Consider the following 12428-nt stretch of genomic DNA (forward strand, 5'->3'; position numbering starts at 1 on the left):
GCACAGGAGCTGTTAGCCTGCATGTTGACTGCAGCATTTTCACTGATGCTATTTATGTGATGAATTATCGGGATAGCATTTAAAATTGTACAAGCAGTTGTTAAGGTAATAAACTACCGGTACGTTTGCTTTGTAGCTGTAGTGTCATATGTTGTAACTTCGGTCTGTGCTCCACAAATTCAACCCACAAGCTAAGTAACGACTAGCGAACAGACATAGGATACAACGAATAGCCTGAAATAATCGTCTCATTTCGTACTACCGACTCTTGTTTCTTTCGGCGGTATGAGTTATGGATACGGTGGCGGAGGTGGGAGAAGGGGTAGGAGAGGAGGAGGTCGAGGAGGGTATAGAGACGGTAGCAGAGAAAGATGGGACAGAGGAGGAAGAGGAGGAGGAGGAGGGTCGAGAGGGCACAGCTCCAACTTTGATGAGGACCAAGGAGGTGGTGGACAACGGGACCGTCCTCCTCCCCACCTGAAGGGCCGTGAGATCGGTCTGTGGTACGCAAGATACGGAGCTGTGAGGAGGAAACAGGCTGACCGGAGATCGGTATGTTTTCATTATCTTTAATGTCTGTGACTGCATATTAGAGACTATTTAGAGCAGAGCTGTCAAACTCATTTTAGTTCAAGGGGCACATACAACCCGATTTGATAACAAGTGGTCCAGACCAGTAAGCATAATAACCTATAAATAATTCAATATATATCATCTATTTACAAAAACAGATGAACAGCCTGAAAAATCAGTGCAATTTGAAGAATATTTGTTCTTTTTTTATTTTTTTACACAAAAGCTGCTGAGTGACAACATTTTTCACAATGTTCAATATATGAATGGTTTAAATATGACCACAACATGTATTCATTGTTTTTTTTCAGAGAATTGAATTCAGGTCAGGGTGGGAAAAAAACCCTCTGAAGTAGCAGAAAAATTATATTATATTTCTGAAATTTTCATACTTTGCAAAGTTATCCAGTGTGCTAGATTGTACCTCTTGGTGGCTGGTTCTGGCTTGTGGGCCATATGTTTGCTATCCCTGATTTAAAGCCCACATCTGAGTTTCACTTTGTCCCACATGCTCTATCCATTAAAAAACAACTGTAAAAAACTGAAAAAATATTCACTGGTGTTAAATAGTTAAAAACTTATAGTACAGAAAAAAAATATTGTCAACGTGGTGCTCTAAAAATCCTCCCCGATGGCAGTGGCTGGTACCCAGTGTGTAGCACATGAGATGGGTTGGTAATTATCTTGTTGGCTTGACTCAGAACAGCCTGTTTGTAGGTAGACTGTGGCGATGGATGTTGTCTGACACTATCATCTTCCATGTTGCACAGAGAGGTTACCAAAACAAGCTGTGATGAAAGACTGATAAAGACTGTCATAAACTTTTGATCAACATCTTGAACTCAGTGTCACTGTAAGAAGTATAGATGCTATTGTAGACTGATAAAAAAGATAAAATGCACCATGGCTGTGACAGCATCGTCTGTACCTCTGTTACACCTAGAGAGGCAAACTGAAAAGGAACAGATAACTTCTATTTTAAATAGGTTGATGATGATTTTCTCAAAACATTTCATAACTACAGAAGTCAAAGTATCTGGTTGATTGTTGTTATTTTCCTTATAGTGTGCCTGTTTTTAGGAACAGGAATAATACTAGATGTTTTCCAGATGGAAGGAATGGTATCTTCTGGTAGATGGGGCACTGTGCCTCTGCTGTTTCTCCAATGTATGATATCAGCAGGAACCCAGAGATGCTGTCCAGGCTAGAGGCTTCCTCTGTACTACATGCTGACATGAAGTCTTTTAGTTTGTCCTTTGCATCCTCATTTACAACAGTTGGAGACTTTTCAGCTGGGGTCATGTTTGTCATGGATTTCACTGAATCACAGAGTTTTTTTGCTGTTCATTGAAGAGCACTGAGTTTCAAATTTCTGTTTCTCTGACCTTCTCGGCTTTGTTAAATATGATTAAGTTATCTTTGAATGTTTCTCATTTCCACAAGGTCCACACTCTTAAATGCGATTTTTTAATGAACTATATACTTTATTTTCTTTGGAAATGTAGGGTTTGTTGTGTGGGTACATAATTATTTTCCTCTGAGTTTGAGCATTGTCTCAGCAGAATTAAATACAGTCTGTGAAAGAGATCCCCGCCAGTATTGGTCAAAAAAAGACTAGAAAAGTGCTATATAATAAGAACAGCCGGTTTACCATTTACCATTACAGTCAGAGTGTGCTAGAAGGGGTTTAGCCTGGTCTGTGTGCGTCTTCAATATGAATCAATTATTCTGTTGCTGCAAATCTACACACTACATATTACTTAAAGGTTGCATAGCTTCAAGCTTACAATGCAAATGTTTCAAATCACACCAATAAAACACCAGCTTAATGTCAAGGATGCAAACGCCCTTGATATAAATTGGGGGCACCACTTTTGGTTGATAAAGACACAGTTCCCCCCCCCTTACTCCTGCCCGAGTTGTCATTCCTGTTGGAGCAAACCAACGAGTAAGTAGTGCACATCCTCATGTAGCCAAGCTTCAGTGAATACAAGCAGGCAGGAATCCTATGTGTTAACTTGTACTTCGTCAGCTCAGCTCTTCTGGGAATGGGCATCGCAGAACATCATGGAAGGTAGAGACAATCTGTTTGCTCTGTTGTCTCACCCTTCTATGCTTTCCTCTTTTCTTCGGTCATACCTATTCTCAGTAGATGGGGAGCAGGTGAGCGGGTTGAGACTAGGGTTGCAAAATTCCGGGAATTTTCAAACTTGGAAACTTTCCATGGGAATTAACAGGAATTTACAGGAATTAACGGGAATAAACCGGGAATTTACTAAACTGAAGGTATGTTCTTATTAGGGAACTTAAATATAGTTGTGTAAAATAATATTTTAGCATAATCCTGACTAAAACAACCAGATATCATGCAGTACAGTTGAATATCTATACAATCACATGCTCACATAGCACACTGTTTACTGCGGGGCTACTGAGACCACGCCCCCCTGCATGCACTGTGCATACTGAGACCACGCCCCCTACATGCACTGTGCATTCCTCCATCACATGCACAGATGATTTCTACAATTCTGGACCACACTTTTGAGCCCAGAGCACACAACTTGAAGCTAGACTTTCAACTCAGAGTTGTGTGTGAAACCATTAAGAATAATAACATTTAGTTGTTTTTTTATATTAAATTATAAATCATTTTATAATTTAATATAACTTCAACAGCTCAGGGACATCAAGCGACATTGTTTGTGCACCTTTTTTCATCGTCAACTTAAAATAATGTTCTGTTTTTTAATGAAGGGGTGGAATTTTTTTATCCAATTAATCAATCAAATGATGATACATTTCCACTAAATTACCCTCAATTGCCATGAATTCCCAGTTAATTCCCATGGAAAGTTTCCAATTTGGAATATTTCCAAAATTCCCCAGCTTAACTTCCCATGGAAATTTACCGGAAATTTTCCACCCCTTTGCAACCCTAGTTGAGACAGAACAGAAGGAGTTGTTCTCAGGTGTAGTGTAAAAGTGTCGGGTTGTTTTCCAACAGGCTGGAGTTAAGTGCACCCAGTTTCAAAGCAGATTTTGAAGAATCTTCTCTCAGGATACATTTTGTGGATACACAACTGCTTTAATAATACACACATTTTTCTGAATGAATAAAACTGTGTACATTTTCATTATGTTGTTAGGGGTTTTTCTTTAGGTCTGCAGCTAACTTGATTTTCATTACCAATTGATCAATTGATTACTTTCTTGGTTAATTGATTAGTTGTTTAGTTTATAGTGTATAGTTGGTTTATAGGTTTATAGTGTATAGTTTCAGTCTGAGGTTGATAGAAGTAATGAATACATTAATTAAACTTCTTGATGTCGTACTTTTCAAAGCAGAAGTTACAAAGTGGTCAAGGTGCAAGTAATTCCTCAGCTGTCACTAAAATATTAAAAAAAGCGCAAAACTTGGAATTATGAAGCTTTCTGATGACTGCAGCTATTTGTGGGATAAAATGAAATTTGGAAACTTTGCCTCAAAGTAAGCCTTTGGTATCACATTAAGTAAGGCACTTGAGCTAACTGTCAGGTTACTTTCCGTGTCTCTGTGCAGCGAGCGGTGGTCCAGATGGATGAGGCCAGAGAGCAGCAGATTACCAAGCTGCTTAACTCTGTCCAGAACGACCAGCCTGCTCCCCCGGAGAGAGACAGCAGAGAATCCAGATCCTCTATGTCTGACAACTGGCATTCAACTGCAAACAGAAGTGGCCACAGGTAAGAACAGCTTGCATAGCTTTTCCCTTTTAAAACTGGCTCTACTGTACCATAAAGACACCAGAAAAGCCAGATAGGATTGAGTGTCTAACATGTTTTATTTTATTTTGCTGACACAGATTTGACTTAATTAATTAATACATCTATGGTCTATGTATGTAGTTACTTTGATGGGGACCTGCCTGAAGAAGATAAACACAAGATCAAATCTGAGGACGAAGAGAAACGGTAACTATGCCAGCAAATCAGATGCGAGCCAAAACTGACTTGACCCACTCCTAAAATATCTTTGCATGGTTTTCCATGCCAGTCATGCAAAACAGCCAATATTGTATGGAGAACAACTACATTGTGGATATTTACACTGTTCACTGATCTCCCCTTGTATTGCTTTCTGTTAGTCACCTCTCCCAGGCAGCTGTTAAAGATGAGACCCCTGACAGGTGGGATGAAGAAGAGCAGCAGGAGGAGAAGGAGGAGAAGGAGGAAAAGGAGGAGGAAGAGAAACCGAGAATAAAAGACAAGGATCTGGAGTTCTTATTTCAGGAAGTTGGTAGAGACAATTCAGTGGATGACTCCCTAAAGAGAGGTCTGCAGAGGATGAAATCAGATCCAAAGTACCAAGAAATGCTGGTGAGTATAATGAGTGAAATCCATTTTGACGTCACCAGCAGTAAAAGTTGTTGAAGGGAGCATCAGTGAAGTTTTGGGGGCTTGTTTAAGTAATGCCTTGGTGGCAGTTCAGTTATTTTATAATGTGCCTGCTGTTATCAAACTATCCGCTGGGCTAGATGTTCATCTTTTCTTTGATATGTTTATGTTTATATGATAAGATGATATGATCAAAATATAGCTGTGTCTGTGTGAAAATGAAGTCATCACTCTTAATAACAATACAGCAATACTATAATAATGTTATAGATTTACAGGTTAGTAGAGGTAATAATTAGTTATATTTTACCACAGTACAGTTCAATATCTCCATTTGCGCTCCTTTTCTGCTGATTATGTGAAACATCCTCATCCACATTAGGATGATTATTCTTCTCAACTGGAAACTTTTTAAGAGATTTTTAAGAAAATAATGCAGATGTATTATAAACAGTGTTGGTTACGTTACTTTGAAAAAGTAATTAATTATAGTTACTAATTACTTCTCCCAAAAAGTAACTGAGTTAATAACTGCGTTACATCAATGTCAAAGTAATTAATTACCAGGAAAAGCAACAATTTCATTACTTTTTAAAAAAAAATTCAAATATGTCATATTACTTGGCTGCTCCAATCAACAACTGGCCCAAAACATGTTCAAAATTAAATCATGCTTAAGGAATGTACTAAAAAGAAGTACGTAAATAATAAAATTGTACATGTAGCAGATGTGCAGCAATTGAATTGTATTCCCGAAAAAGCAATAACAGTATAAACTTCTCTTAATATAACAATGAAAAATTGTACTGGAAATGAATAAATAAATAAAAAGGTCTGTGGGGGGGGGGTGAGATTGGTCTAATAAACAGCAACACAGAGCTATCAGGACACTTTGCTCTCACACACGCTGCATTGATAGTCACATAAACACACACACGCACACACTCGTTCCAGATTGTCTCATTTGCGTCCTACTTGGTTATGCCCCTAAGTAGGGCTGGGCAATTAATCGAAAAATAATCGAAACCGACATTTAGAAACTGTAATTGACTTAATCTTGCTCATGTCAATTAATCGTGGTGTTCACTGTTGCCATGACAGCAAAGGTTGCATATCTTTTAAAGAATTTGAAAACTTGTCTCCAGTGATCATTTTAACTCAAACCATGATCTTTACATAGTTCTAATCAAGTAAACTAGACATTAACCACAGCGTCACACCTTAAAACATCATTATTTTCACTCCCTCCCTCATGTGTGAGGGCAGCAGTGTAAAATACAAAACTAAAGAAACTGTGAAAATACATAATTGATCATCAAGGGTGGAGATAATTGTTCATTAATCGTAATCGAGGTCAATTAATCGCAAAAACTTTCTTAATGAGGTCTGAAGAAGTAACGGCACATTTTTGGGCAGTAACGGTAACGGTGTTGTAACGGGGGAAACAGTAATTAATTTGATTACTCGTCACTTTTTTCAGTAACGCCGTTCGTAACGCTGTTTATTTATAACGCTGTTATTCCCATCACTGATTATAAACGGTTAATCTGTCAAAGTATCCAATTTTTTCATATTTTAAGATTATGGATTTAATTAATTATCGCCAAACCACTTTTGAGAATCTTTACTCACTTGTGATTATAAGAATTTCATAAGAGCTGTTTGGGAGTGTAGAAACTATTAACCTGTGTATTTATTGTGCCTTTACATGCACTTTTATCCATATACTCATTGTGCTTTTATACTTGGTTCTAGCTATTCTGAGGGTGTGTGTTTTTATGTATTCTTAGGTATTTTGTGTGATTTCTATGTTTGATGTCTTTGTGCCATGTATTGCGGTATTGCTGCTCTGACATTTAAAATTTCCCTTTTGTGGATTAATAAAGTAAAGTCTATCTCTCAGAACATGTTTCTGTTGATGGTATTGATGTTTTTATCAGTGTTTGCTAATGTTTGTTTATTCTTGTTCTCAGAAATTCAGGGAGAAATTACCATCCTATGCGAAGAAAGAGGTATGTTTTCAATATCATAAGTAAATACCCCCTCCTCAAAATGAATGGCAATGTTTCTCATAAAACTGATGTCTTATTTTAATTCCATGCTGCGTCTCTCATCTTATTCCATCCTTCCGTCCTCAGGAGCTGGTGCAGTTGATCAACTCTAACCGTGTCGTGGTTGTGAGTGGGGAGACTGGATGTGGCAAGACCACCCAGGTTACCCAGTTCATCCTAGACGACCATATCAACCGTGGCATGGGCTCGATGTGCCGAGTGGTTTGCACGCAGCCTCGTCGGATCAGTGCCATCTCGGTATGTGCGCTCTAGTTTTTCAGAACTGACTGTGTCAGAGTGTGTGTGGGTGTATGCTGAGGGTGGATGTGAAATGCATTTGCCTTTTCCTCCACCAGTTATGTAGATTAGATTGCTTTTTTTCATGGTGCTGACTGTGCACTTAAAAACCTGTATACATGTGCCTCCTCACAGGTAGCAGAACGTGTAGCAGCGGAGAGGGCAGAAAGTGTTGGGAATGCAAATTCTTGTGGATACCAAATCCGCTTGCAGAGGTATGTATGTATGCATAAAATGCAGGAACTTGGTCTCTTTAGTTTCAAAACTAACAAATACCCTACAATTTTGAATGACTGGTAATTTAAGCCATGTGAAGGTAACATGACTTTCCAAAGAGTTGATATATGATGTTATTGATTGTTATTTGGTGTTGGCTTGTTTTTTGTGTGAAAGGAAGAGGCTTCAGTTATTCCAGAGCTTGCTTCTTTTCCCTCTGAGGCTCAAACAATTGACTAATTAGTCGATGGTCAGAACATCAGTGTGAAACTATTTTGATAATCAAATTAATGGTGTAAGTAAAGTAATTTTAAAAAATAGAAATGTCAAACATTTTGTAAATTCAGCCTCTCAACTGTGAGGATTTGCATCTTTTCTTTGTCTTATATGATTCTTAAATTGAATATGTTTGGGTTTTGGACTGCTGTTTGGATAAAACAAGCAATTTGATGTAGGACTGTTCAATATGATATGTATTGTGAGACGATGGAAACCTGCCTATGGTTTTATGTTATGTTATTAAATAACTCTCTTTACAGCAGTATTTATAGGTCTGTCTTTTACAGATTACATTAATCACAACCAGTTGGAGTAATTCACTTGGTCCAATGTCTTTCCCCTGCTGCACTGTGTGTGCTGCAAACACACAGAGGACTCAGTCCTGCCTGCAGTCAAACACAAAGAGGAGAGGTCAGTAGCGTGAGCATAAATTACAGCAAAATGCAGTAGAGACTATGTTTATTTATGATATTTACCTAAATTATGTGCATTCGTTTCATTTCAACTCAGTGTGAGATTAATACTGCCACACTGAGCTGAAATGATCTGACTCTCTACTGTGATTTGCTGACATTTATGGTCCTGCTGCTCTCCTCTGTTCTCTGTGGTTCAGCAAGGATGGGGCTGAGACCTACATGTGTGTGTTGCCCACTTGGCAGCAGAGGAGAGACAGTGAACCAGGTGAAATGCTTGAGTTGATGACAGCTACACTCCTTAGTTACTGTAAGTGCAATAAAAACTTGGCGCAGCCAAAGAGAGTAATTTAATCCAAAAGATTTACTGAAACTGAAAGTACTGTGTATGTTTCATAAGAAAAAGCATAATATTCCCTCAAAGCCCTGCCTTCAACTTGATTTGGTGGCCTAGATACTTCCTTGGTCCACTACAATGGCAATATTCTAATATCAAGAGTGTGCACAGTCTTATTTAATTTTGTTGATGGATGGACGGAATACAGATGGATATAGGAAATACGTGTGATGAATCATTAACTCAAGAAGTTTTTTTGATGTACAGGAAATAAAATAATTACTAGATGGGAATGATTATCTGAGACCATGTACACAGAAAGAGATGGTCAATGCTAGAGAAGATGTCAGTTGAGCAGAATGCAGAGTGAGAGAGGGAAGTTACAGGAGGCAAAAAATTGCAGCAATCTGAAGTGAATTGTATTCAGTACAAAGTATAAGATAGATGAAGGAAGTGGGGAAAAGTGGCTATTCGAACATTGCATGATGGGAGACTGATACAGGGGGTGAGAAGTAACAAGATGGATGAAGAAAATGATTTCTGACTGTCAAAGAAATAGAGCAAATAACAGTCTTCTAATCTGTGAATTGAAGACAATTGTCCACATTTTAATCTACATAGCTATGCTACTTTTTTCTTTAGTTGCAAGCTGCTGACGGTTTGATTCACAGTTCTCGTTAAGGGGAAAAAACAATACAGCCTATGTTTGTCTCAAATAACTTAATAAAAGAAACTAAAGTCTAGTCAATTTAGAAAGGCATCTCTTCAGACTTACTCATACTGTGGTGCTGTCAGTGCACACACTGTCACTGTCACTGATAAAGACCATGGGTGTCTCTCAGTGGGCATATGCAAAAACTGGCAATTTGTAACTCAAGCTTTGTTCGGCTTCTATTCATGGTCCAGCACACCCACAAAGCAACTAATAAAAAAAAGTACACACTACTGCACTATTGAAAAACCAGAGCTCAGGCTCTTTATTTTTCTCCCAGTCTCTCAGTAGGTAGTCAACTTCTTTAAAAATGCTCTGGATTTAATTTGGCCAGAATACATAGAATACAGTCTTTGCTAACTTCATTTGTTACATTTTTAGGGAACCAGTCTATTAGTCTTAGTCTGTTAAAGTGTTTGGAATAAATGATATGAATCTGATTGATAGTAACGTTTCTCAGCTATGAGAACAACCAGAGATGACAGATCATTGTTGTTGCCAGTGAAATTCAGAATTCATGTAATTGACTGATGATCACTGATTAATATTGTGCTGGAAAAAAAAACAGCTCCATGCTTTCTGTATGTCAGCTGGTTCTCCCTGGTTCTGTAAGTTAACTGGAAACCTTTTATGAAATGTGCACTATTAAAACACTATCACCTGACATGAGAAGGACCTTTAAATGATAGGTTCACCATTTTAAAGTCTATTTTTCCCCCGTTTACTGTGATCTTTCCATTTCAGCTGAACAGGAAAACATTGTCCATTGAGACCCAAAGAGGGACATTTTTTGCTAAAATGACTTTGACATTGAAAGATATTGACATGATTTTAAGGGGATCTGTAATGATCAGTATCAACAGGAGGAATATTTACAGAGAGTGAAACCTGTATCAGTATTCATATGGACACCTGACTATTGCTATAGAATGACCTGAAAAATGTGGCCATGCTTTATTACCTGACCTTGGGACCCTGTCGTGAAGAGGGTCCATGTCTCCAAAGGTAGTTTTAAGCCTGTAATTATTTTTAGTTTTGTACCTACAGTACGTGCCGCATATTCCTAAAATGCTTTGGGTTTGATCCAAATACTACACAGACAACCTGCTGCCAAGTTTCAGTATAGCCTCATCACTGTTAACATTCCTGTTGTCCTCGAGTCAAGGGAGGAAAGGAGGAAGAAGGAAGGAAAGGAGGGAGGGAGGAAGAAGGAAGGAAAGGAGGGAAGGAGGAAGAAGGAAGGAAAGGAGGGAAGGAAACAAGGAAGGGAGGAAAGGAAGGTAGGAGGGAGGGAGAAAGGAAGGAAGGAAGGAAAGAAGGACAGAGGAAAGAAAGAAAGACGGAAGGTAGGAGGGAGGAAGGAAGGAAAGGAAGGTAGGAGGGAGGGAAGGAAGGAGGAAAGAAGGAAGGAGGGAGTGAGAAAGGAAGAGGAAGAAAGGAAGGAGGGAAAGAAAGAAGGACAGAGGAAAAAAAGAAGGAAGGAAGGAAGGGAGGAAAGAAGGAACAGTCAAAACAGACGGGGTCAATTTGACCCGGGAGGAAGACACAAGGGTTAAACAAACCAGTTCCTTATGTCATTTATTTGAATTCTATCATAAAGTAAGTTAGATGTTTGTATTAAAATTGCTTTTATCTCTCTGTTATTGTTGATTGTCATATTTGTATCATTGCTGTGGTTTAGCTACACTCTGCTTATCAGTGAAGCTTAATTAGGCCCATAGCTTATGATGTTACTGTGTAGTGTTTTGATTCTATAATTATGTGTTTTCATGTTGTGAAATATTTAAATTGTTTGACGAGTGCTTTATAAAACATTATTTCATTGTAATTAGTGTTGTCTGTGGCTGAAATGAGTTGTTGGGAACATAACACTGGCATCAGTTATGCAACCAACCCTTTAATGTGGCTCTGTTGTCAGTGAAATACATTTCACAGATGCTCCATAAGGGCTGTGCTTTGTCTCTGTTTTGTCTGGGTATAATAAAAAAGAAAAAGAAAAAGAGAAGTTGTCTTGCGATTGCCGATCATCTGATAAACTTTTCATCACTGACTCATTCTTATGCACAGTATGATATAAATGCAGTGTGGAGACAAGTACCTGTTACAACCAATTGCAGTACTTATTAGGTAGCATTTTATGTAGCAACATAAATCTCAGCTTCTCTGCACAGGGTGAGCATCAAGATATTGCTGCTATGAAATAATGTCTGTTTGAGCAACCAACTTAAAAAAAAAGAAAAGAAAATACCTGAAAATAGGGCATCTGGAATATTGAATTGAAAAAAAGGATTGAGATATAGGACAGAAATACAGAAGAGATAACAGAGTCTGTAACAATCATATGAGGAACATTTTGTCAACCTTTATCTTGACTTTATACTTCTTGATTTGTGTCATTTGGGAAATGTAAAGTCTCAATGCTGTCTCTTTTTTTTTTCCTCCCCTTATTTTTCAGCCGGTTACCACGGAGACAAGGTTCGATCCTCTACTGTACAACAGGCATTATTCTTCAGTGGCTTCGCTCAGACCCGTGAGTCTCCCCGCATCCCTGCATCCCTGCATCCTCATCCTCATCCTCATCCTCATCACATCTTCTTCAAGTGTTTTCTTCTCCTGCTTTTTTATCTCTCTGTGTCTGCTCCAGCTGTCCTTCCTCTACTATCTTATTCCCTCTGTGTCACTCTGTTTTATCCCCATTGATTTGTGGTTGACTCTACTGTCTGTGTGGAAGAAGCATTAGTATGGGTCCCCATTCTCATAGACAGAGCAAATCAAGACACACACACACACATACACACAAACACACACACACACACACACACACACACACACACACACACACACACACACACACACACACACACACACACACACACACACAGCTTCTGTTGACTCATCCCTGCATGCTCATCCTTGCATTCTGAATGTCTTCAGAAAAGCCACAGAGACTTAAGTGAGGGTGCCAGCTTTTCTTGCTGTCTGGCTTCATGTTCATCCAGAATTGGCATGACTGCGGAGTCATTTTAGGACTACAGTAGCCTGACAAAATGTTGCAACTTTTTGGCATTAAGTCATGTTTACACAGCAGCTGGCTTACAAGATGACAGTCTGTATGGACTGCAGCTACAATATATTTATGCTTGTCAGTTTCTGTGTGACTATATTGTCTCCAGCCA

The 12428-nt window shown here is 38.6% G+C and overlaps 1 protein-coding gene across 1 annotated transcript in view; it reads left to right on the forward strand.

Annotated features, from left to right (window-relative positions):
• Positions 1-12428, forward strand: part of dhx36 (DEAH (Asp-Glu-Ala-His) box polypeptide 36) — a 26650-nt gene continuing 14222 nt past the window's right edge. The window contains exons 1-8 of the mRNA XM_053320522.1: positions 1-552; positions 4136-4296; positions 4459-4524; positions 4698-4929; positions 6921-6959; positions 7086-7256; positions 7431-7510; positions 11708-11782. Of these exons, the coding sequence (XP_053176497.1) occupies positions 286-552; positions 4136-4296; positions 4459-4524; positions 4698-4929; positions 6921-6959; positions 7086-7256; positions 7431-7510; positions 11708-11782 (1091 nt within the window). The 5' untranslated portion in view covers positions 1-285. The remainder of the gene's footprint in view (positions 553-4135; positions 4297-4458; positions 4525-4697; positions 4930-6920; positions 6960-7085; positions 7257-7430; positions 7511-11707; positions 11783-12428) is intronic.

Source organism: Scomber japonicus, chromosome 6 (genome assembly GCF_027409825.1).
Source record: "Scomber japonicus isolate fScoJap1 chromosome 6, fScoJap1.pri, whole genome shotgun sequence".
NCBI classification, from domain to species: domain Eukaryota; kingdom Metazoa; phylum Chordata; class Actinopteri; order Scombriformes; family Scombridae; genus Scomber; species Scomber japonicus.